We start from the raw sequence: 27,049 nt of genomic DNA on the forward strand, positions 1-27,049 counted from the left end.
GAGAGCCGGAGCCGGCAGCACAGGCAGCGTGAGAGCTGCAGATGCTGGTAACTAAGGTAAATATCGGGTAACCACCTTGGTTACCCGAAGTTTATCTTGGATACAGCTTACCTCAGCTGTCAGACGCCGGCTCCTGCTCCCTGCTCGCTTCATTTGTCGCTCTCTTGCTGTCACACACAGCGATCTGTGTGTCACAGCAGGAGAGCGGCTTTGAAGAAAACGAACCAGGGCTGTGTGTAACGAGCAGCGATCTCGCAGCAGGGGCCAGATCGCTGCTCAGTGTCACACACAGCGAGATCGCTAATGAGGTCACTGCTGCGTCACAAAAAGCGTGACTCAGCAGCGATCTCGGCAGCGAGCTCGCTGTGTGTGAAGCACCCCTTACAAAGGAGAAAAGAAAAATCAGAATTGTAAAGGAGGAAGGGCATGAAACAGAAGGGAAAAAGGACAGGCGTTCCCATAGGGCACAGTACAAGAAAAAGGTATTGGTTACATCACACTTCAAATCAAAGGAATTCCATTTGTTTAAGTTTAATCCCTTTCCAGCATAAGACGTAAATGATACAAAAAAAATATAGATAGCCAGCTTACCGCAGTCCTAAGGCTAGGTTCGCACACTGCGTCTTTTTGACGCTGCATTTTTGGCCGCTAAAAACGCACAAAAACGCACCTGCGTCGAAAAAACGCATCAAAAAACGCATGCGTTTTTGCCGCGATTTGGTGCGTTTTTGGCTGCGTTTTGCTGCGTTTTTGATCTCTGCGTTTTGCTGCGTTTTTCAAATGCATTGCATGGGCGGAAAACGCAGAAAAACGCAGGAAAGAACTGACATGTCCATTTATTTTTTTTAACTCAAAAACGCAGGTTAAAAAAACAGATGTGTGTGGACAGCAAAAATGAAAACTCAGACTTTGCTGGGGGAGCAAAGTCCTGCAGTTTTGAGGCCAAAAACGCACCCGAAAAACGCGCAAAAACGCCGCAAAAAACGCACTGTGCGCACATAGCCTTAATCTGTATAAATGTCCTGCAATAGGTCTATGACCGTGGTCTGTGTGCGTATCTCTGATAAGTGCCTCATAAGTGGCAGAAATATTCTAGAAGTGACCAGAAGGTAAAATTTAGCTCTTTCTAACTAAGTTTGCCACTGTCACATTTCCTTGTTAAATCCAATACTTGACACCTTACTCCCACCATGTTCACCTATGCCCTCACAGTCCTTGCCCCTCTCCTCCTTACTCTCCTTCGCTATCCCCACACCCCAGCACCCTCTAAACAAATATTCATCTCCCCTTCGCTCCTGCCTTCTCATCTGTCCTCATCTGCTGACCTACTCCTGAACCTCAGATCGCTCCTAATATCACGCAGACCATGACGTCCACTCTCCTTCTCTCACCTGCTCTCCCTTTCTCTACTCCTTCTCACTGCTGGTGACATATCCCCCAATCCTCGCCCCCCACAGATGGTACTCCCCTCTTTATCACCCACCTACCACTCTCCACATACTAGTAACTACCGCAATCTATCCAACATAAAATCCATTCCCCTCTCACCCACTCTGCCGCCCCCTCTCCCTGGAGCGCTCTGGAATGCCCATTCAGTGTGTAATAAACTACACATCATTCATGATGTCTTTACCTCCAGCAATCTGGGCCTCACCGAAACATGGCTGACACCCTCCAACTCTGCCTCCCCGGCTGCACTATGCTACGGTGGCCTTCACTTCTCCCACACTCCTCGCCCTGGCAATAGACAAGGTGGAGGAGTGGGCCTCCTTCTTTCTAACAACTGCAGCTTCACCCCAATCCCACCTCTACCCTCCCTTGTCCTGCCTTCCTTTGAAGTGCACTCTGTCCGAATCTATTCTCCCTCCAAGTGGCTGTCATATACAGACCCCCGGGCGCTACTACTGCCTTTATCGACCAGTTCTCTGCCTGGCTTCTACACTTTCTCTCTGCTGACATTCCCACCATCATCATGGGTGACTTCCACATCCCCACTGACACCCGCCAATCAGCTGCTTCCAAACTCCTCTCCCTTGCTTCATCTTTTGGCTTAACACAGTGGTCCACCTCTGCCACCCATAAAGATGGACACACACTAGACCTTATCTTCACCCGCCTTTGTTCCCTTTCTGACCTCACAACTTCCCCCCTCCCCCTATCTGACCACCATCTTCTGACCTTTTCAGCCCTGCCCTCCTCACCTGCCCCCCCTGTCCAGCACCTAGCACATCCCCGCAGAAACCTTGCACACCTCAACATGCACACCCTCGCCGACTCTATCCTTCCGCTGTCCTCCATACCATCCCTCCATGACACAGACAGTGCCACCACTTTCTAAAACACCACTCTCACATCAGCTATTGATTCAGTCTCTCCCCTTGTGCATGGCAGAGTGAGACGAATCAATAGACAGCCCTGGCACAACAGCCTCACTAAAAAACTTCGGCAAAGGTCTAGGGCTGCAGAGTGGCAGTGGAAGAAAACACACTCCCAGGAAGACTTAACCACATTCAAAAATACAATTCACACATTTCATTCAGTCCTCACCTCCGCTAAACACAATTACTTCAGAAACCTCATATCCTCTCTAACACACAACCCCAAACAGTTATACAACACTTTCAACTCCCTCCTTCGCCCACCACTGCCCCCTCCAACTTCCCTCATTTCTGCAGAAGACTTTGCCACTTATTTCAAATAAAAAAAAAAAAAAAAAAAAAAAATCGACCAAATAAGGCAAGTCTTCTCTGCTCAGCCACCACAAGCCCTTCATATAACTGACCACTGCCCCTCCCCCATAAACTTCCTCCCCACCATCACCGAAGGAGAGCTTGCACGTCTTCTCTCAAAAGCACACCTCACCACCTGCGCACTTGACCCCATCCCACCTCCTCCCCAACCTCACCACCATCCTTATTCTAGCCTTAACCCATCTTTTCAACCTATCTTTAACGACTGGTACCTTCTACTCTGCCTTTAAACATGCAACAGTCACACCTATCCTAAAGAAACCTTCCCTCGATCCAACCTCTACTACCAGCTATCGCTCCATATCACTACTCCCACTTTTCTCAAAACTCCTGGAACAACATGTCCATGCTGAACTTTCCTCCCACCTCTCCTCTAACTCTCTCTTTGACACCCTACAGTCCGGCTTCCGTCCACCTCATTCTACCGAAACTGCCGTGACTAAAATCATGAATGACTTACTTACTGCCAAAGCTAACAAGCACTTGTCTATACTCCTACTTCTAGACCTGTCCTCAGCCTTCGATACCGTTGACCACTCCCTTCTATTACAGACCCTCTCTTTCCTTGGTGTCAGATCTTGCCCTCTCTTGGATCTCTTCATACCTTTCCAATCGCACTTTGAGTGTCTCCCACTCTCACACAACCTCTTCATCCCACCATCTCTCTGTTGACATCCCTCAAGGTTCTATCCTAGGACCCTTACTTTTTTCTATCTACACATTTGGCCTGGGACAACTCAAAGTCCCATGGCTTCCAATAAAACCTATATGCCGACGACACCCAGATCTACCTCTCTGGCCCAGATGCCACATCTCTGCTGTCCAAAATCCCGAAATGTCTATCTGCTATATCCTCCTCCTTCTCCTCTCGCTTTCTAAAGCTCAATGTGGCCAAAACTGAACTAATCATCTGTCCTCAGTCTCACCTACACTCTCCACCTGATCTATCTATCACAATAAATAACACCATGCTGTCGCCAGTACCCAAAGTTCGCTGCCTCGGAGTGACCTTTGACTCTGCCTTGTCCTTCATACCACACATCCAATCCCTCACCACCTCCTGCCGTCTTCAACTCAAAAATATTTCCAGAATCCACCCTTTCCTCAATTCACAATCTACAAAAATGCTAGTGCATGCCCTCATAATCTCCCGCCTCGACTACTGTAACATCCTCCTCTGTGGCCTCCCTGCCAACACACTCGCCCCTCTCCAGTCCATCCTTAATTCTGCTGCCCGACTGATCAACCTCTCTCCTCAATACCACCCCGCTTCTCCTCTCTGCATGTCCCTCCACTGGCTCCCAATCTTCCACCGTATGCAATTCAAACTACTAACACTGACCTACAAAGCTGTGCATAATCTGTCTCCTCCCTACATCTCTGAACTAATCTCCCACTACACTCCAACACGTTACCTCCGGTCCTCCCAAGACCTCCTTCTCTCCTCCTCTCTCATTCGCTCCTCACGCAACCGACTCCAAGACTTCTCCCGAGCATCCCCAGTCTCCTGGAACTCGCTGCCTCAACACGTCAGACTATCTCCTACCCTTGCAAACTTCAAACGGAACCTGAAAACCCACCTGTTCAGAAATGCCTACAATCTACAATGAACTCACTGCCGCCCGACCACCTGGGCGGAGCTGCCGCCCAACCACCTGGGCGGAGCTGCCGCCCGACCACCTGGGCGGAGCTGCCGCCCGACCACCTGGGCGGAGCTGCCGCCCGACCACCTGGGCGGAGCTGCCGCCCGACCACCTGGGCGGAGCTGCCGCCCGACCACCGTGCGGAGCTGCCGCCCGACCACCGTGCGGAGCTGCCGCCCAATCTACACCCCACCTACTGTCTCCTCCCCATAATCTTATAGAATGTAAGCCCGCAAGGGTAGGGCCCTCTTCCCTCTGTACTAGTCTGTCTTCTGTAACTTGTATATGTATTTTGTATGTAACCCCCTTATGTACAGCACCATGGAATTAATGGTGCTCTATAAATAAATAATAATAATAATAATAATAATAATCTGGTATGATGACTGTAGGTTCTGGAGGATCCAACACGGAGGGAGTGGGATGGAAGCCCACTCGGCAGGATCAGGATACAAAAAACTACCATTTTCATCCAGCGTCTCACTCCATCGACCGTATCGTATCGACTGTGATCAGCGCAGGGAGACTCAGGTGTTAACCCACAGACTTTTAGTTCATAGGCAGGCTAGGAAGAGTTCATCCCTGCTGGGCTGCTTGTTAGTCTCCTTTGATCACATGATGTGGGGGAGTCTGTCACATTTGCTTCCCTCCTATATATGCTGGCTGGATAATTCGATTAATGCCATCAATAGCTAGTCTATACTAGTCTAGTGAGGGGTTGTTATCCAGACTTACTGGTGGTTGTAGTGCTTTATTGTTGTGAGCAGATGTAGTGTTAATCCTCGTTATCCTTTTGTTGCTGCTTTACTTCTTTTGCTTTTTTCCTTAGTCTCTTACTGTTTGTTCCTGTGAGTTTGCAGTGTGACTGAGTTTTGTTTTTTCCCTGTCTGTCTTTATCTGTGTAGCCATCACACTCCTTCACCTTCCTTCCCTGGGGTGAATCAGATTAGATTTGGTCAAGAGAATAGCAAGGCATGGGACTTGGACTTGGGCATCTCCACCATTAGGGGTAACCCTGAAGTTAGAGACAGCCCAGGGTCCCCTAATGTGAGGGACAGTATAGGAGCCCCCTTTCCCTTGCTATCCTACAGTCACATTATGACAATCTGGCATCATGTATTAGCTGCCAGGTTCCCCTCATAGGACATCTCTTAATCCCTTCAAGACATGTACCCCTTGGATGTGGGTGTATGAAGAGGATTTATCTTGGCAGGTGATGATTGGTGATTACAGCCAGGACCTGCCTCTAACAAATTACAAGTGGATTGCTTTTAAATACAACCAATATAGCAATTTACTGCTTATTAAATGTATCAGTCATTCTTGAGATATTAACACTGTTTTTTTGATTACAGCTTGAGCTCGTTTCCTTGGAGACTGACCACTGCTGGTAGAAAGCATAAACAGTACTTACAAAGTCTTTTCTATTGAGCCTGTAAAGCACTGTTGTGAAGCTGGCCAAGATTGCTGGAGCACGTCATTACCACCTAATCCCAGCCAGCTCCAGCGCATGGATTTCAAGATATATGGTAGCGGTGGCCAGCCTCCTAGGCAACGAGCAGTAAAGAGTATTAAAATCTTAAAGTTCAGGGTGCATATTGCTAATCCCTGCTTAACTGCCCCTGTATACACGAGCATAGCTAAAGGGATATTTACAAAAAGTATTTCTAAACATCCTTTATAATATGCTAATGAGCGCAAGACTAGTAGCAAGGGTGTTCGTTCCTGCACTCATTCCTCCCTCTTAGCATGGTAGTATGCCCACAGGGGCGTGCTAACATACTATTCAATGCCCACTGCCCAACGTCACCATTGGCAGTGATGCACGTACCTATGTCTATTGCACCGCCTCAGAACGCTGGGCATAGGGTCAGTGTGCATGATCAGAAGTCCCCAGCTCTTCTGGTCATGCGCACACGCACTACACCAGTTTGAAGCCGGGACGTGTACACTCAGCTTCATAGCACACATGACCGGAAGTCTGGGGATAATGAGCACTGAGCCGAAGTCCAGCGTCGGGCACACTGGCAGCACAGGTGAGCGTGACCATCCTGTGATTCTGCACAATCATTAGCATGTTAGCACCCCACAAAGGCGTACTAACATACTAATGAGGGGCAACTAGCCAAAGGAAGTAACGCCCTTGCAACTGGTCGCTGACCTTATTAGCATATAATGAAGGATCTTTAGAAATACTTTTTCTTAAAATCTCTTTATCTATGCTAGTGTATACAGGGACGAATAGGCAGGGATTATCAATATGCACCCAGTACTGCTCATGGTTCTGGGTGCATATTACACCCGACTGGTTCACTTTCAGAATTGTTACAATTTTAATAAGCAGTAAATTGCAAAAGTGTTTGTTTGTACTAACACAATGCGACAATATCCATCTATGAGGATGGAATAAATCTTTAATTCATACTATTGTACTGAAATAAAGTTATCTAGTAAATTGCCTAATTTATTTTATTCTATTTATTACATATTACACAATTCAACACCAGACAACTGCAACTAGACTGAATACCATATATCACTTATGAGCTTTATGACCAGCACCATGTACATATCCTGACAATTAATGAGGCACATACAGTTGAAACCAGAAGTTTACATACACTTACTAAAATGTTTGTACAGATGAACAAGGCTCCTTCAGGTATCTGGAAATTGCACCCAAGGATGAACCAGACTTGTGCAAGTCCACAATTCTCTTCATGAGATCTTGGCTGATTTCTTTAACTTTCCTATGATGCAGTGTATGTAGAAGCAATGTGTTTCAGGTGTGCATTAAAATACATCCACAGGTGTGTGTCTAATTATCTCAGATGTTACCAATAATCAAAAGCTTCCAAAGACTCATGTCATCATCATATAGGCTGTCCTACATTGTTTAAAGGCATAGTACTCCGTGTATGTAAACTTTTGACTTTGAAGAAAGTAATAAAAATGCCTTAAAACATTCTCTCTCTCTCCCTCTCTCTCTCTCTCTCATTATTCTGGCATTTGGCAAATATAAATAATTTTGGTTCCTAATTGAGCTAAAACGGGAAAGGTGTATTCTGATTTCATGATACTGAGAAAAACCATATACCGTATTTTTCCAAATGTTGGGGAAAATGGGGGGTGCATCTTATAGTCTGAATGTGGCTGCGGGGAATGAGGGTGCTGCGGTGGAGCGGGTTATCTGTGGCATAAACAGGCTGTAGCAGCGCCTGCCGTGACCACGTGGACCCGCTCATTTCATATGCACGCCCATCCTCCCGCCCATCATCCCTCAGTGCTGAAGCCTGCACTGACAGGTGGGCGGGATGATGGGCGGGCGGGTGCGCGCATAGTAAAGAGCCGGCCCGCATGATCACCCCGGTCAACTACAGCCTGGAGTGATCATGTGCGGCTGTATTCACTGCACCCCCAGTGCATCATCATCAGCGCGGTGGGCAGTGAATAAGTATACTCACCCTTCACCGTTTCCCTGCAGCATCGCGATCTTCTCCTGTCTGTGCTGGCCAGCTGATTGTGTAGAAGCGGTGAGCACAGCGATGATGGCATCGCTGTGGGGACCGCTAGTCTCCACACAGGTCATCTGACAGGCAGACAGGAGGACGAGTGATGCTGCAGGGAAACTGGGACGGCTCCACACTCCAGCGGCGCTAACAGGAGGAGGAGCGATGCTGCATGGAGCGAGGAAAGGCGAGTATGAACGTTTTTTTTTTTTTGTGTGCCACATGTCATATAGCAGGATGAGGGTATATAGCAGGATGGATGGGGGTATATAGCAGCATGGATGGGGGTATATAGCAGCATGGATGGGGGGTATATAGCAGGATGGATGGGGTATATAGCAGCATGGATGGGCTATATAGCAGCATGGATGGGCTATATAGCAGCATGGATGGGCTATATAGCAGCATGGATGGGCTATATAGCAGCATGGATGGGCTATATAGCAGCATGGATGGGGGTATATAGCAGGATGGATGAGAGTATATAGCAGGGTGGATGGGGGTATATAGCAGGATGGGGGTATATAGCGTGTATATAGCAGGATGGATGAGAGTATATAGCAGGATGGATGGGGGTATATTCCAGGATGGCAGTATATAGCAGGATGGGGGTAAATAGCATGATGAGGGCATATACCAGGATGGGGGTATATAGCAGGATGGCGGTATATAGCAGGATAAGGGCATATACCAAGATGGCGGTATATAGCAGGATGGGAATATATACAAGGATGGGGATCCTATTCAAGGCCGGAGGATCATTATCAGGATGGGGTACCTTAGTAGAGAATTTGGGGACATTACCCCCATAACAGTGTCAGCAGCAGATCCTCACCCCATAACAATGTGTCATGACCACTTTTTTTTTTGCTTAAAATTTTATTTTCCTATTTACCTCCTTTAAAACCAGGGTGCGTCTTATGGTTCGGTGCGTCTTATAGTCCGAAAAATACGGTATGTGTCTTTTTAGATCGTGTATGTAACTTCTGGTTTCAACTGTAGTTAAAAGATTATTAAAAAAATTAAAAACAAAAACAAAAAACCTAAAACATTAATTTTGTTTTATCCTTAAAATAAAACTGATATTTTGTCATTAAACAAAGTAACATATTCTTTCCTACAATCTACAGTACTTTTCTATGGAAAGGGACACTTCAATGTCAATATATAGCCATCAAAGTTTATTATATTTAGTCTTAAAGGGGTTGTACACGTTACATGACTGCTGAGTCATGGCAGTACGGTGTGCCTGCTTTCACAATTTCCCAATATTGCTGGTGTGAAAGGGCGGTGATGTGACCAGGTGTGTGATCTCTAGTCATGTGTCGACTCTCTTCTACTCAGAGAAACCAAACTCGTCTAGTTGGCATGTGGCAGCAAGTCTGCAACTTGCAAATATGAAGTCACAGGATCGCCCACTCACATTGACAATATCGGGGAATTGTATCAGTGTGTGCTCTGCATGTCACTGCAGACTTTTGTCCCAAGCCTGGACAACCTCTTAAAACAAAGAAACTGCAAAACTATTAATCCAAATGATGTGACTACTATTGCAAATTCATTCTCCTAGATAAGATGACACTGTGAGGGGAGAAAAATACATGCTCTAACCAATTTTGTGACAAGGTTTTTGAAAAGTCAGGGATTAGTTGTGAGACAGTAAAGGCTGTGCTCACTTGTCCAGCAGTTATTTACGATTTTGGATCATAAAACGGAATAAAATGTTCCAATGCAGGATCCATTTATTTGAATGGACATGGATGAGACATAAAATGCCTTCCGGCTATAGCCCCTCCAATTGCTGTTTTTTTAGTTGGAGCAAAAAAATGTAGTTTGGACAACTTTTTCTGTGTGGAAAATGTATTATAACGCATGGTCTTCAGTAAGGTCATCCGTGGGCGGATCTGTTTGAGCAATGCGCAGAACACTAGAGGTGCTCAAAAATGCCGCTCATAAAAACAGATCCAATACCAACGGAGAAAAAAACAAACCAAAGTCTCCATTTCTAAACGCATCCATTTTTTTTTACTTTTATATCACTTCATAAAGGGAACCTTTGGTTTCCTTTTATTTTTGTTAAATGCAGGGCTGTGGAGTCGGTAAGCCAAACCTTCGACTCAGACTCCTCAATTTCTCTTGCACCAACTCCGACTCCCACATATATTGCTTATAGTTAAGTGAAAAATTTATTGTAGTACAATGTGAACATCAGACATTTAATCATTTTTATGATACAATAATCAAGATATTTAGAACATAAAATATATTTATTGGAATACAACTTTAGAACACTAAAAACTAATAAATTGTAAATGTTATACAATATGTAATATACAGTAGATTACATATATATCTTGTGTATGCATGTATAAATTATATATATATATATATAATGTAATTATAATGTAATATATATATATATATATATATATATATATAATATGTATTATACATGCATACACAAGATATATATGTAATCTACTGTATATTACATATTGTATAACATTTACAATTTATTAGTTTTTAGTGTTCTAAAGTTGTATTCCAATAAATATATTTTATGTTCTAAATATCTTGATTATTGTATCATAAAAATGATTAACCCCTTCACGACCGGCCGATTTTTCGCTTTCCGTTTTTTTCTTTCGCCATTCTTTTTCTGAGAGACATAACTTTTTTATTTTTCAGTCAATATGGTCATGTGAGGGCTCATTTTTTGCGGAACGAGCTGTACTTTTAAATGAAACCAACTGTTTTACCATATAGTGTACTAGAAAACGGCAATTTTTTGAAAAATTGCAAAAAAAAAGTGCGATAGCACTATGGTTTTTGAGATATTTTATTCACTGTTTTCACTATATAGTAAAACTGATGTGTGGGTGTGATGCCTCAGGTCAGTGCGAGTTCGTAGACACCAAACATGTATAGGTTTACTTTTATATAAGGGGTTAAAAAAAATAAATCGGAAGTTTGTCCGAAAAAAGTGGCGCACGTTTTACGCCATATTACGTGACCCGTAGCGTTCTCATTTTTCAAGATCTATGGCTCAATGACGGCTTATTTTTTGCATCTCGAGCTGACATTTTTTAACGGTACCATTTTTGCGCAGATGCTATGTTTTGATCGCCTTTTATTGCATTTTGCGCAAAAGTTGTGGCGACAAAAAAACATCGTTTTGGCGTTTGGAATTTTTTTGCCGCTACGCCGTATACTGATCAGATTAATTGATTTTATATTTTGATAGATCGGGCGTTTCTGAACGCGGCGATACCAAATGTGTGTATATTTTTTATTTTTTTAACCCTTTAATTTTCAATGGGGCGAATGGGGGGTGATTTGAACTTTGTTTTTTTTTAATTTTTTAAAAAAAATTTGTTAACTTTTTTTCTTTATTTTACTAGTTCCCCTAGGGGGCTATTGCGATCAGCATTCCGATCGCTCTGCAGTATCTGCTGATCACAGCTACAAGGCTGTAAACAGCAGATACGCTCTCTTTCTCTTTTGCTGTGCCGCTGGCACAGCGAAAGTGAAACCAAGTCAGGTGTAGTACAGGAGTCATCACATGACCCTGTGCTACCATGACAACTATCGGGAGTCACGTGATCGCGTCACGTGACTTCCGGTATCGGGCGGTAAGTAAAACATTACCGCAATCGCGCTTATAATGGCGCTGTCACATATTGACAGCGCCATATAAGGGGTTAATCGGCATGAGCAGATAACGATTCTGCTCGTGCCTAGCAGGCACACATCTCAGCTGTGAAAATCAGCTGAGATGTGCGCCGATCGCGGCATGCTGCTGCCGGAGGACCGCGGGCAGTAACATTATGACATTTAGGACGTAATTTTACTGCCCGCGGTCGTTAAGGGGTTAAATGTCTGATGTACACATTGCACTACAATACATTTTTCACTTAAATATAAGCAATATATGTGGGAGTCGGTGCAAGGGAAATTGAGGAGTCTGAGTCGAGTTTTTTTGTTGAAAACTGATTTTTGCCACTTACATAGTGTATTACATAGTGTTATATATAACACAATGTAATAAACTGTGTAAGTGGCAAAAAACAGTTTTCAACAAAAACATAGTAAATAACATTTGTGCAGTCTATGAATTTGTTGTAAGAAATAGAATTGCTTCCATCAGATCCTCCTTTGCAGATGACCTCAAATCTGACCTAATAATTTTAAGGCTAGAGAACAACCTCTCTACACTAACTTGGGTTGGAGGCAAAGCCGTAACCACATGGGCAACATCTCTAACAATTTCCGGGTATAAAGGAATTGCCTCATGCACAGTCATTTTTGATGAACAGTTGAATTTTTCTATTTCTTTGAGAGCAAGTGAAACATTTTACTGAAATCTGGTCAATCTACTGCTATAGGAGACGGAGTGAAATCTTTTTCATTGCGGCAATGCTTTGCCTGCTTCATGTCATCCAAAGACTTGTCAAAGTTAAACTCCTCATCTGATGAGGATGAAGATATGGCAGCAGTAGCACTGTCAGGCCCCAAGTCCTCTTGCGCCTGGCAGTCCTGTAGCTACTCATCCTAACTGCTACCTAACTCAAAGCTTCTTTTCCTTTAGTAAGTTGTTGATCATCAAGTAGTATATGATGACTTGGGTCCACAAACAGCTGCCAGAAGAATTTTATTTTCCAATAGCTGTGTCTCTCTCCGTTTCATTGAAGCAGAAATGCCATCTGCGATTAAACCTCCTCTTTGCGACAGGTAAAATAGCAAGTTCTTCCACTCCCTTATGAAAATGCCAGGAGTTAAATCCTCAGCTGGTAATTTTTTAGTCACGGTAAATGGGTGATTAAGCAATTCCTTCAATTCAGCTACCTGCGTCCATTGACCTTCATTTAAGTTTACTTGAGGGTTCACCATATCTATAAGAAACGATTTTAGTTCAAGCAATCGCTCAGTCATTATATAAGTGCAACCTCACTGAGTGGCTTGATCAACAATTGCCCCTTTCCCAGCACGTCTCTTCAAGAGGTCATCAATTTTAGGGGTTCTGGCGGCAATAACCAACTTCCTCACTTTTCCAATCAGATTTCCAGCATGTCCGCCCAGTTTCACACATCCGGCTTTTCGCCAGTTTGGCGGATGTGGCGCACGCCAGTACAGTACGATACAGTACAGTGACAGCGCCACAACTTCCGGGTCACATGAACGCATGTGACCGTCGTTTGTCGCGCTGCCACTGTACTGTATACACTGTACTGGAGTGCGCCGCATCCACCAAACAGGCGAAAAGATGGATATGTGAAACCGGGGTCCCTCTTGCAGACTTTCTCTTATTGCCAGCTGCAGCGTGTGCACAACACAACACATGTGATGAATATGAAAGTGTTTTGAAGCAGCTTCAACAAGATCATCTAATCCTTAAGTATCATTTTGCTGTTCTTCTGTTGTAATATCTGTTTGTTCCTCAGTTACATGAACAGCACTGTGGCCTTCCATCTCACACATACTAAATCCTAAATTTTCTTCTAGCTGTTGTTCATTACTTTCATTCATCAGTTTAATTGTACTTATGTTTGAAGCATTGTTCGTTACAATGGCAAGAACCGGTTCTTTTTTGCGTTCCTAAGGGTAAGTTCACACAGTGCGTTTTTTTCGCTGCGTTTTTGCGAGTTTTTCGGGTGCGTTTTTGCTCAGAAAACTGCATGACTTTGCTTCCCCAGCAAAGTCTATGAGTTTTCATTTTTGCTGTGTGCACACAGCGGTTTTTTAGCTGCATTTTTGTGGTGCCCACAAAAACGCAGCATGTCAATTATTTTTGCGTTTTTCACTGCGTTTTCCACCCATTGAGTTCAATGAGATGTTCAAAAATGCAATGAAAACAGCAAATTGCAAATATAGCTGCGTTTTAGTGCGTTTCTATGACTAAAAACGCAGCTATAAACGCAAGAGGTGGGTAGTAAAGTGACATGTACAGGAAGAGGATTCCTTCTGTCAGTAAACACAGAAGCGTGAATCCTCCCGATACCGTCACCGCTGCGTCCACCTCCAGTCCTGTGCATGTCTGCTCCCGTGTGGCGCCATGTCTGGGCGGGAGGTGGAGGCAGCTGTGAAAACAAAAGTGAACAGTAGAAAAAAAAAAGTCATACTCACCTGTCTGCAGACTCCCGGTGCCATGTCCGCTCCCAGCTCCTCTCCCGGTACCGCCGCTCCGGCTGTGTGCAGACGGCCGGGACACCTCCGATAGCTGCAGGACCTGGTGCTGATCACCTGATGCGGTCACCTGACGCATCAGCTGATCGTAAGTCTCGCGGTAACGCCGGCGCCCGGCCGGCTTAACCTGTCAGCGGATGCAGTCAGGAGACTTCATCCCTGATAACCGGCAGCTCCTGCAGCAATCGGACAGGATCAGACTCGCTCCAGGAGCTGTCGGTACTCAGCACATAAGTGAGTAATTTTTTTTTTTGCACTGATGCATCATCTGATTGTATAAACGGCTTTTATACAATCAGCTGCTGTGTCATGGAATTCCCATCCTTGAACCTGACACATCATCTGATCGCTTTGCCATCCAGCAAACCGATAAGAGGATATTGGATCCGGATTGGACGGTGCAGAACCCTTGACCCAGGATTACTGCGGAGGGGGGGGGTCTTTATTTCAATAAAGATGGAGTCACTAATTGTGTTGTGTTTTATTTCTAATAAAAATATTTTTCTGTGTGTTGTGTTTTTTTTTATCTTTACTAGAAATTCATGGTGGCCATGTCTAATATTGGTGTGACACCATGAATTTCGGGCTTAGGGCCAGCTGATAATATACAGCTAGCCCTAACCCCATTATTACCCAGCGAGCCACCCGTCACCAGGGCAGCTGGAAGAGTTGGATACAGCGCCAGATGATGGCGCTTCTATGAAAGCGCCATTTTCTGGGGTGGCTGCGGACTGCAATTCACAGTGGGGGTGCCCAGAAAGCATGGGCACCCTGCACTGTGGATTCCAATCCCCAGCTGCCTAGTTGTACCTGGCTGGACTCAAACTTCACTTTTTTTTTTTTTTTTTTTTTATTATTATTATTTCATGAAATTCATGAAATAAAAAAAAAAAAAAGGGGCTTCCCTATATTTTTGGTTCCCAGCCGGGTACAAATAGGCAGCTGGGGGTTGGGGGCAGCCCATACCTGCCTGCTGTACCTGGCTAGCATACAAAAATATGGCAAGGCCCACGTCATTTTTTTTGTTTGGGGGGGCAAAGAAATCCTGCATACAATCCTGGAAGGAGCATGCTGAGCCTTGTAGTTCGACAGCTGCTGTCTGCTCTCCTGCATATACTATTGGATGGAGTATGCTGAGCCTTGTAGGTCTGCTCCCCCTGACTCTCCCTCCAGCATACAGTCCTGGATGGAGCATGCTGAGCCTTGTAGTTCTGCAGCTGTCTGCTCTCCTGCATACACTAGTGGAGAATGAAGAACATATGGAAGAAGGAAATTACATCAGACCTTTTTTTTTTTTCTCCAACAATCTTTAAATGGCAATGTTCACTGATTAAAAAAAAACGCAGTGAGCAAAAACGCAGCAAAACGCAGCCAAAAAGGACATTTTTGTGTACTCACCGTAAAATGTCTTTCTTGGAGCCTTTCATTGGGGGGACACAGACCGTGGGTTATATATGTTGTCTCCAGGGGAGGCTTGACACTAGATTTTAAAAAAAGTTAGCTCCTCCTCCCACAGCATATAACCCCGGCTAGGCGGGAACTAGCCCAGTTTGGTGTAAAAGCAGTAGGAAAAGGATAACCAAAACCACAAGGGCAGGAGCTGTGTCCCCCAATGAAAGGCTCCAAGAAAGACATTTTACGGTGAGTACACAAAAATGTCCTTTCCTTTCTCGCCTTTTCATTGGGGGACACAGACCGTGGGACGTCCCAAAGCAGTCCCTGGGTGGGAACTGAACTAACAACAGTGTATAACGTCAGGCTAAGAGCTGACTAACAACTGCAACAGTAGTGAACTCATATGAAAACATTGTCAGAACCGAGCAGTGGCCACTTATAAATGGGCCACTGCCGCCTGAAAAACTTGTCTTCCAAGAGCAGCATCCGCGGAGGCATGCGTATGCACTCTGTAGAATTTAGTGAACGTGTGCACACTGGACCAGGTAGCGGCCTTGCAAAGTTGGGCTGTCAAAGCCTGATGGCGGATAGTCCAGGAGGCACCCACTGCCCGTGTAGAATGGGCACGCACAGATTGAGGGGGAACGGCACCTCGTGCCTTGTATGCCTCACAGATGGCAGTCCTGATCCATCGGGAAATCGTGGATTTAGATGCTGGGCTGCCCTTCTTGTGTCCTACTGGGAGGACGAAAAGGGCATCGGACTTGCGCAACGGCGCTGTCCTGGAAATGTAGATCCGCAAAGCCCTGACAAGATCCAGATTGTGAAGGGCTTTCTCAAAAGAGTGGACCGGGTCCGGGCAGAAAGACGGCAACACAATGTCCTCATTCAGGTGGAAAGAGGATACGACCTTTGGAAGGAAGGCAGGGGAAGACCGAAGAACCACCTTATCATGATGGAATATCAAGTAAGCTGAACGACAGGAAAGAGCTGCTAGTTCGGACACTCGCCTGATAGAGGTGATAGCGACTAAAAAGGCAACTTTCCAAGATAGTCTTTGAAGAGAGATTTCTCTCAGAGGTTCGAAGGGAGGAAGTTGAAGAACTCCCAGAACCAGATTCAGATCCCAGGGATCCAAGGGGTGGCGATAAGGAGGGACCAAATGCGCTACCCCTTGAAGGAAGGTACGGACCTGAGGGCAAGAAGCCAGCGGCTTCTGGAAAAAAAAAAAAAAATCGACAAGGCAGAAACTTGTCCTTTAAGGGTACTCAGAGCAAGACCCGAGTCCAGACCGTCTTGCAGAAAAGCAAGAACGTTAGGGATTGAAAAGGTCAGGGGTGACCGACCATGACGGTCACACCAGGCAAGATAGGTCTTCCAGGTCCTGTGGTAAATGCTGGCGGAGGAAGGCTTCCGAGCATTAAGCATAGTATGAACTACCTTGGAAGAAAACCCCGATCTGGCTAGAATCAGGGATTCAAGCGCCACGCCGTTAAATGCAGCTGTGCCGAATTCTGGTGGAATATTGGCCCTTGCAACAGAAGATCCGGGCGGTCGGGAAGACGCCAGGGAGTGTCGCTGAGAAGTTGGAGGAGCTCTGGGTACCAGGCCCTCCTGGGCCAGTCCGGGGCCACGAGGATCACCGGAATTCCCTCCGCTTTGATTTTCTTGATTACTCTCGGAATGAGAGGAAATGGAGGGAGGATGTAGGGTAGGCGGAACTGCGACCATGGAAAGACTAGAGCGTCGGAGCCTAACGCTAGCGGGTCTCTCGACCGTGATATGAAGGGACGTATTTTGGCATTCATTCGAGACGCCATGAGGTCCCCATCCGGGAGCCCCCAACGAAGAGTGATCTGATGGAACACTTCGTCGTGGAGGGACCATTCTCCCGCCGCTACACCTTGCCTGCTGAGAAAGTCTGCTGCCCTGTTGTCTACCCCTGGGATATGGACAGCTGAGATGATGGGGATGTACTTCTCTGCCCAACGAAGAATTTTGGATACCTCCTTCATCGCTGCCCTGCTGCGAGTTCCTCCCTGACGGTTGATGTAAGCCACGGCCGCGGCATTGTCTGACTGGATCCGAACAGGGAGGCCCAGTAATAAGGGTTGAAGATTCTGAAGGGCCAGAAATATGGCTCTGATCTCCAGAACATTGATGTGCAGAGAGCACTCGGAAGGAGACCAGTGTCCCTGAACAGTGTGGTGGAGAAACACCGCCCCCCAGCCTATCAGGCTGGCATCCGTCGTCACAACCTGCCAGTGGACCGGGCGGAAGGACTTCCCTTGAGATAGGGATGAGACTTGAGTCCACCAGACGAGGGAGCTGAGCGCAGACCGAGACAGGCGGACTGACCGGTCCAGGGAAGCTGGATTCTTGTCCCAGGAAAATAGAAGATCCAGCTGTAGAGGGCGCAGATGGAATTGGGCAAAGGAGAGCTCCCTTTGACCAGAAGGTCGTCCAAGTAGGGAACGACCAGGATGCCTCTGGGGTGTAAAATGGACATGACGGCCGCCATGACCTCTGAAGACCCGAGGCGCAGTAGCTAGTCCAAAGGGAAGGGCTCTGAATTGGAAATGACGGTGTCCTACGGCAAGCGAAGGAACCGTTGATGAGAGACACATATGGGAATGTGTAAATAGGCATCTTGAACGTCTATGGAAGCTAGGAGTTCTCCAGGTTCCATGGCAGCTAGCACTGCTCTCAGAGATTCCATTCGGAAAGTACGAATGCGTACGAATTTGTTTAGGCGTTTGAGGTCCAAGATAGGGCGGACAGAGCCATCTTTTTTGGGAACGACAAAAAGGTTTGAATAGAAACCTTTGCCGCGCTGTTCCAGGGGCACTGGAATGATAACGTATGCCTTTTGTAAAGAAGCTATGGCCTGAATTAAGGCCTGGTTTTGCGTCTTGGACTTTGGGAGATGAGAACACAGAAACCTGGTGGCCGGCAGGGAATGGAAATCGATCTTGTAACCCGAGGTGACGATTTCTCGAACCCAGGCATCGTGAGTGTGTTCTAGCCAGATATCCCGGAAAAGCAGAAGCCGTCCTCCCACAGGAGTCGGATCTGCGGGATACCTGGCGTCATGCTGAGAGGTCCTGTACAGATCGAGGTCCCTTGGATTTGGACTGCTTGGAGTGGGAACGCCAAGAAGAGCCCCTTGAGGGACCGGATCCTTGATCTGAGCGTCGGGACGGTCCTTGGGCCGATGGCTTTTGGGGAGCCGGCCGAAAGCACCGCCTGCGCCAGGAAGATATTTTGAGATTTCTGGCTACAGGCCGTTAGGGCTGACCAGCTGGCTGCATCTAGAGCCGTGAAGAAGATAATTAGAGGCGAGAGAGAACAAATAAAGAATCCTCCGGAGTAATATTGCAAGGGCGGAGCAACTTGCGCAAGTTCCTACTCCACACGCTCATAGCGCTAGCCACACATGTTATGGCAAACAGGGGGTGTAGAGAGGAGCCCGAAGCCTGAAAAATAGATTTGACCGCAGCATCAACTGCGTGGTCAGACGAGTCCTTAAGAGACACGTTGTCTGAAACAGACATAACCGTGTGTTTAGCCAGTCTGGATACTGGCGGATCCACCACGGGGGGTACCGACCAGGGCTTAACCATTTCCGGGGGAAAGGGATAAGCGAATGAAGAGGAGGATTTTTTATTAAACCTCCTATCAGGGTGATCCCACCGTTTAGATACGATTTGATGAAAAATCGGATCCTGGGCAAAGGACTTAGGCGGCTTCTTGGCTCACTTGATTGCCGACTGAGAAGTCGGGTCCAAGGGCTGATCAGAAATCGACAGAGAGTGTCTTCCATATGCCTAGATTCAGAAGGGACATCTGAATCAGAGTCAGAGTCTCAGACTCTGTGACCTTTAGTAGTCACGATTCCCGAGCCAGACGTGTGAGTCAGAAGAGGCGGAGCGGTCGCAATGGCGCCTTTTGGAGACAGCCTTTTTACGTACTGGGGATGATACACAAGACGAAGGCGGGCTCCTCTGAGGGAGCTGAGCCGGGGGGAGGCTGTGGGAGCCTGTGGAAGGCTGAGATATCTGAGCGGCCAGGTCATTTAACCTTTTAGACATCAGAAGAGCCCATGCAGGGATAGCCTCCTCAGATGAGGGTGCTGCCTGAATAGCGGCCAGGGCCGAACCCACAGATTGCACGACCCCCTGGTCCGGCAACGACTATTGTGACATTGTAGTAGGGGCATCGCAGCCTCGGCAGAGTGGATAGCTTCGCCCATTGGGAAACGAGCTGCCACAGGTGGTGCAAGCATAGTACAGGTCCATAGAGGATGCCTGGGAAGCTTTATCACCCTTGCGGTTTTTACACATGTCAGCAACAAACGTATTACACTACTGTGGGTGAGGAGCTAATAGCAGTATTAGAAAGGGACTGCTATACAGAGCTGGTATATACCAATAGTAAAGCGGCATACACTGCCAAACAGTCAGTATATGCCTGCAGGCACAGTCAGTATATACCGCTAAAAGCTGATATACACCGCCAGCCAGCAGGCACACACCGCTAGGAAGACAGCGATATACCACAGAACAGAGCGGTATATAGTGCTGCAGAGTTGCAGAGCCAAGGAGGCGATCTCACCCATGTCTGCTCCCCACATGTAATGGCGTCCAGTGTTCTCTGGCAGCATGGAGGGGAGAGACGGCCCACTTGAGGGAGCAGCTTCTAGAGCAGTGGAGGGGGCGTTGCTAAACATGCAGGCCGACGCCGGGAGCTAAATTAATGATGCTTCCCCAGGATCACGGCCTGCATCGCCCCACCGGCGCCATCTCAGGCGGCGGTCTGAATGCAGGGGACTGACTCGTCGTCTCCCTACCTGCCCTTGGTCCGTCTGAAGACGCGTCGGTTCTGGGATGCGGGGATCTCGGGGACGCATCTTCGGCTCAAGGCTAGCAGGTACTCTGTTCTGCCTAGCCCTCTGGAGCTACCTCTGTGAGGTGCTTCCAGGGAGCCTGGAGGGGTACGCAGACCCGACCACTTGGGCGCGAGGGAAGACTGACTGCTTTTGCACGTCAGGTTTCCTCTGCCTGTACACGGGGGGAACGGGGGTGGCAAGGCACCCTGGTATTGCCACGATCAAAAATAGAATGAATAAGAAAAGAAAAACAAAATAAAAAGTAAAAATAAGCTGGGCTGAGGCACCTCTGGTGGAGCTCAGTCCAGACATGTCAGCCTTCCTGCTGACACTAAAAAGCACTGGGCTAGTTCCCGCCTAGCCGGGGTTATATGCTGTGGGAGGAGGAGCTAACTCTTTTTTTAAATCTAGTGTCAAGCCTCCCCTGGAGACAACATATAACCCACGGTCTGTGTCCCCCAATGAAAAGGCGAGAAAGGAAACACACCCAAACGCGGTAAAAACGCAAGCGTTTTTTCATGCGTTTTTTAAAGATGCTGCATTTCTGTGCGTTTTTAGCGCTAAAAAACGCACAAAAACGCAACGTCAAAAAAAAAAAAGCATTGTGTGCACATAGTCTAATCTTGCAGAACTTTTTCCACTAAGGCCAGGAGAAACTGGCTGGTGTGATGCGCTTTACTATATTTTACTGCCAGTGTCTTGATAACAATTTCTTTCTTGTGACAAACATATTGAACATTGATGGCAAAATAATTAAGTGAAATGAAGTGACTCTGGCATCCCAGCAAAGGCAATGGGGTTTCAAGATAGGACATTCAGACACAGCGTTTTGTGAGGATCCTCACAAAGAATGAGCATGTCAGTTTGTGTGGTGTTTTTCTAATCTGCTTTTGCTATTGAAAGCATTATTTATCAGCTCAAAAACCTTTCAGGTGATGCGGTTTTTTAAAAAGCTGATCTGCTTTTGCAGCTGAAAAACGTGTCCTCAAAAAACGAAGCAAAAACGCTGTGTGTGAATGCAGCCTTAGATCAGGAATAGAACAGACATTTATAGGACATTTCATAACTTTCCCAAATTCCTATGAAAAAAAATTTCATCACACACTGCATTGCACTAGTGTCCCCAATTTATAATATATTTTAGGAGTCTGAGTCGGTGCATTTTATACCGACTCCGACTCCACTAAAATGAGCTCCAACTCCGACTCCACAGCCCTGGTTAAATGCTTGATCCATTACAAAAGATGGACAACTTGATATGTGAACAGAGCCTAAAGCTGGGTTTACACACTGAGACTTTCTAGCGATCCAACCTGCGATCTCAACCTAGCCGGGATCGCTACAAAGTCTCTGGTGAGCTGTCAAACAGGCAGACCTGGCCAACGACCTAACAGCGATCCGGACCTGCAGAGCGACTAGCTGGTCGTTGGGGACAGCAGGTGAACTTCACCCGACTTCATTTAATGCCGCGCGGCTCTGTGTGCCGTGTAAATAAATAAATAAAAAATCCGGCGTGCGGTCCCCCCCTATTTTAATACCAGCCAGATAAAGCCATACGGCTGCAGGCTGGTATTCTCAGGATGGGGAGCCCCACGTTATGGGGAGCCCCCCAGCCTAACAATATCAGCCAGCAGACGCCCAGAATTGCCGCATTCATTAGATGTGACAGATCTGGGACTGTACCCGGCTCTTCCCGATTTGCCCTGGTGCGTTGGCAAATCGGGGTAATAAGGAGTTATTGGCAGCCCATAGCTGCCAATAAGTCCAAGATTAATCATGTCAGGCGTCACCCCGAGATACCTTCCATGATTAATCTGTAAATTACAGTTAAAAAACACACACCCGAAAAATCCTTTATTAGAAATAAAAAACACAAACACATTCCCTCATTACCAATTTATTACCCACAACAAAGCCCTCCTTGTCCGGCGTAATCCACGGTCCTCCAACGTCGCATCCAGCTCTGCTGCATGCAGGTGACAGGAGCAGCAGAAGACACAGCCGCTCCTGTCACCTGCACGCAGCTAATGAAGAGAGCCGTGTGATCGGCTGAGCTGTCACTGAGGTTACCTGGATCCAGCGGTGGACGCAGCGGTGGCCGCGGGTAACCTCAGTGACAGTTCAGCTGATCGCGTTACTCACCTCATTTGCTGGTGATTTCCCCCCTCTCTCATACTCACCGATCCCCGATCACCGGCGCTGCACGGCGTTCACACTGCTCCGGCGGCTTTTCCCTTTTTGAAAAAGCCGGCCGCTCATTAAACAATCTCGTATTCCCTGCTTTCCCCGCCCACCGGCAAATGTGATTGGTTGCAGTGAGACACGCCCACACGCTGAGTGACAGCTGTGTCACTGCACCCAATCACAGCAGCCGGTGGGCGTGTCTATACTGTGCAGTAAAATAAATAAATAATTAAAAAATCCGGCGTGCGGTTCCCCCTATTTTAATACCAGCCAGATAAAGCCATACGGCTGCAGGCTGGTATTCTCAGGATGGGGAGCCCCACGTTATAGGGAGCCCCCCAGCCTAACAATATCAGTCAGCAGCCGCCCAGAATTGCCGCATACATTAGATGCGACAGTTCTGGGACTGTACCCGGCTCTTCCCGATTTGCCCTGGTGCGTTGGCAAATCGGGGTAATAAGGAGTTATTGGCAGCCCATAGCTGCCACTAAATCCTAGATTAATCATGTCAGGCGTCTCCCCGAGATTCCTTCCATGATTAATCTGTAAGTGACAGTAAATAAACACACACCCGAAAAAATCCTTTATTAGAAATAAAAAACACAAACACATTCCCTCATTACCAATTTATTACCCACAACAAAGCCCTCCTTGTCCGGCGTAATCCACGGTCCTCCAACGTCGCATCCAGCTCTGCTGCATGCAGGTGACAGGAGCAGCAGAAGACACAGCCGCTCCTGTCACCTGTACGCAGCTAATGAAGAGAGCCGTGTGATTGGCTGAACTGTCACTGAGGTTACCTGGATCCAGCGGTGGATGCAGCGGTGGCCGCGGGTAACCTCAGTGACAGCTCAGCTGATCGCGCTACTCACCTCATTTGCTGCGTGGAGCTGACCGGAGCGGCGGTGAGTAGCGCGATCAGCTGAGCTGTCACTGAGGTTACCCGCGGCCACCGCTGGATCCAGGTAACCTCAGTGACAGCTCAGCCGATCACACGGCTCTCTTCATTAGCTGCGTGCAGGTGACAGGAGCGGCTGTGTCTTCTGCTGCTCCTGTCACCTGCATGCAGCAGAGCTGGATGCGACGTTGGAGGACCGTGGATTACGCCGGACAAGGAGGGCTTTATTGTGGGTAATAAATTGGTAATGAGGGAATTTGTTAGTGTTTTTTATTTCTAATAAAGGATTTTTCGGGTGTGTGTTTTTTAACTGTAATTTACAGATTAATCATGGAAGGTATCTCGGGGAGTCGCCTGACATGATTAATCTAGGACTTATTGGCAGCTATGGGCTGCCAATAACTCCTTATTACCCCGATTTGCCAACGCACCAGGGCAAATCGGGAAGAGCCGGGTACAGTCCCAGAACTGTCGCATCTAATGTATGCGGCAATTCTGGGCGGCTGCTGGCTGATATTGTTAGGCTGGGGGGCTCCCCATAAAGTGGAGCTCCCCATCCTGAGAATACCAGCCTTTAGCCGTATGGCTTTATCTGGCTGGTATTAAAATTGGGGGGGACCTCACGCCGGATTTTTTAATTATTTATTTATTTTACTGCACAGTATAGACACGCCCACCGGCTGCTGTGATTGGGTGCAGTGACACAGCTGTCACTCAGCGTGTGGGCGTGTCTCACTGCAACCAATCATATTTGCCGGTGGGCGGGGAAAAGCAGGGAATACGAGATTGTTTAATGTGCGGCCGGCTTTTTCAAAAAAGGAAAAGCTGCTGGAGCAGAGTGAACGCCGTGCAGCGCCGGTGATCGGGGATCGGTGAGTATGAGAGAGGGGGGGACACTTCAGTCACTCGGGGGATTAGCGGTCACCGGTGAATCCTTCACCGGTGACCGCTAATCAGGACGCTACACAGACAGAGCCGCGGAGTCGCTGTAAAGTCCCCTTTACACACTGAAACTTGCTAGCGATGCATGCTGCACAGCGGGAAACAAAGGACCTAGGAATGGTCCTGAACGATTTGTAGCGATCACAACTTCACAGCAGGGGCCAGGTCGCTGATAGGTTTCACACACTGCAATGTCGCTGGGGAGGTCGCTGTAACGTCACAAAACCAGTGACGTTACAGCGATGTCGTTTGCGATGTTGCAGTGTGTAAACCCAGCTTAAGAAGTTACTGGCTATCCTTCAGAAGTATTCATTAAAAGAATTATTCCCATCTCAGCCTTTCATGGCAAAAATGGCACCGGCTACAAGAGGTGAGGTGCTAAGGAAACAGCGGAGCGGTTTAACTAGCACTGTGATGCCATTTACATAATCCACAAGTAAATAGTCTTCATGCCTTAGGGGTGCTTCACACACAGCGAGCTCGCTGCCGAGATCGCTGCTGAGTCACGCTTTTTGTGACGCAGCAGTGACCTCATTAGCGATCTCGCTGTGTGTGACACTGAGCAGCGATCTGGCCCCTGCTGCGAGATCGCTGCTCGTTACACACAGCCCTGGTTCGTTTTCTTCAAAGCCGCTCTCCTGCTGTGACACACAGATCGCTGTGTGTGACAGCAAGAGAGCGACAAATGAAGCGAGCAGGGAGCAGGAGCCGGCATCTGACAGCTGAGGTAAGCTGTATCCAAGATAAACATCGGGTAACCAAGGTGGTTACCCGATATTTACCTTAGTTACCAGCAGCTCTCACGCTGCCTGTGCTGCCGGCTCCGGCTCTCTGCACATGTAGCTGCTGTACACATCGGGTTAATTAACCCGATGTGTACTGTAGCTAGGAGAGCAAGGAGCCAGCGCTTAGTGTGCGCGGCTCCCTGCTCCCTGCTCACACTGGTAACTAATGTAAACATCGGGTAACCATACCCGATGTTTATTAGTTACCAGTCTCCGCAGCTTCCAGACGGCGGCTCCGTGCAAGCGCAACGTCGCTTGCACGTCGCTGCTGGCTGGGGGCTGGTCACTGGTCGCTGGTGAGATCTGCCTGTTTGACAGCTCACCAGCGACCATGTAGCGATGCAGCAGCGATCCTGACCAGGTCAGATCGCTGGTCGGATCGCTGCTGCATCGCTAAGTGTGAAGGTACCCTTAAGGTCCAGTCACACTAAACAACTTACCAGCGATGCCAACAACAATAGGGATCGCTGGTAAGTTGCTAGGAGGTTGCTGGTGAGATGTCACACTGCGACGCTCCAGCGATCCAACCAGCAACCTGACCTGGCAGGGATCGCTGGAGCGTGGCTACACGAGTTGCTGGTGAGCTCACCAGCAACCAGTGACCAGCCCCCAGCGCCGCGTGGAAGATGCTGCGCTTGGTAACTAAGGTAAATATCGGGTAACCAACCCGATATTTACCTTGGTTACCACCGCACGGAGCTACACGTGCAGAGAGCAGGGAGCAGCGCACACTGAGCGCTGGCTCCCTGCTCTCCTAGTACAGCACACATCGGGTTAATTACCCGATGTGTCCTGCAGCTACATGTGCAGAGAGCAGGGAGCAGCGCACAATGCTTAGTGCTGGCTCCTTGCTCTCCTAGTTACAGCACACATGGGGTTAATTACCTGATGTGTCCTGCAGCTACATGTGCACAGAGCAGGGAGCAGCGCACAATGCTTAGTGCTGGCTCCTTGCTCTCCTAGTTACAGCACACATGGGGTTAATTACCTGATGTGTGCTGCAGCTAAATGTGCACAGAGCAGGGAGCAGCGCACAATGCTTAGTGCTGGCTCCTTGCTCTCCTAGCTACAGCACACATCGGGTTAATTAACCCGATGTGTCCTGCAGCTACATGTGCACAGAGCAGGAGCCGGCACTGACAGTGAGAGCGGCTGAGGCTGGTATCAAAGGTAAATATCGGGTAACCAAGGACAGGGCTTCTTGGTTACCCGATGTTTACATTGGTTACCAGCCTCTGCAGAAGCCGGCTCCTGCTGCCTGCACATTTAGTTGTTGCTGTCTCGCTGTCACACACAGCGATCTGTGCTTCACAGCAGGACAGCAACAACTAAAAAATGGCCCAGGACATTCAGCAACAACCAACGACCTCACAGCAGGGGCCAGGTTGTTGCTGGATGTCACACACAGCAACATCGCTAGCAACGTCACAAAAGTTGTTCGTTAGCAGCGATGTTGCTAGCGATGTTGCTTAGTGTGACGGGGCCTTTAGAAACATGCCATTTTTAGATTAAGACTTCATATTCAACATTTTTTATATTTACCCCATGTAATTCCATTGTGAAATCACGCCTCCTCAATAGCAGAGCGCGGGAGGTACTTACATACGTGTGCCTCTTGATGAAGTCTGATGGGCTGCTGGTACAGACTTTGTCACCTTCCAATCCAATTACCCTTTTACAGATGTTAATGCTTGGCTTATTTGGACTCTTTGCTATTATAACGTCACCCCTGGAATCATAAAATCATTTTAGAAACCCAACGAAAACAAATGAAAATGATCTTAGCAAAGCTTCGCATTTTAAGCAGAACATAAAATATAGATGTTTAAACAAAAAAAAAAAAGTGGTTCCAAAAGGGGCAAACCTCAACAA

At 47.4% G+C, this 27,049-nt stretch overlaps 1 protein-coding gene across 2 annotated transcripts in view; it reads right to left on the reverse strand.

The window, feature by feature from the left end:
- Positions 1-27,049, reverse strand: part of IMMP1L (inner mitochondrial membrane peptidase subunit 1) — a 132,344-nt gene that overhangs the window by 64,158 nt on the left and 41,137 nt on the right. For both annotated transcript variants that reach the window (XM_075325563.1, XM_075325564.1), the window contains exon 4: positions 26,780-26,906. In XM_075325563.1, coding sequence (XP_075181678.1) covers positions 26,780-26,906 — 127 coding nt within the window. The remainder of the gene's footprint in view (positions 1-26,779; positions 26,907-27,049) is intronic.

The sequence above is a fragment of the Anomaloglossus baeobatrachus genome, chromosome 10 (assembly GCF_048569485.1).
Source record: "Anomaloglossus baeobatrachus isolate aAnoBae1 chromosome 10, aAnoBae1.hap1, whole genome shotgun sequence".
NCBI classification, from domain to species: Eukaryota; Metazoa; Chordata; class Amphibia; order Anura; family Aromobatidae; genus Anomaloglossus; species Anomaloglossus baeobatrachus.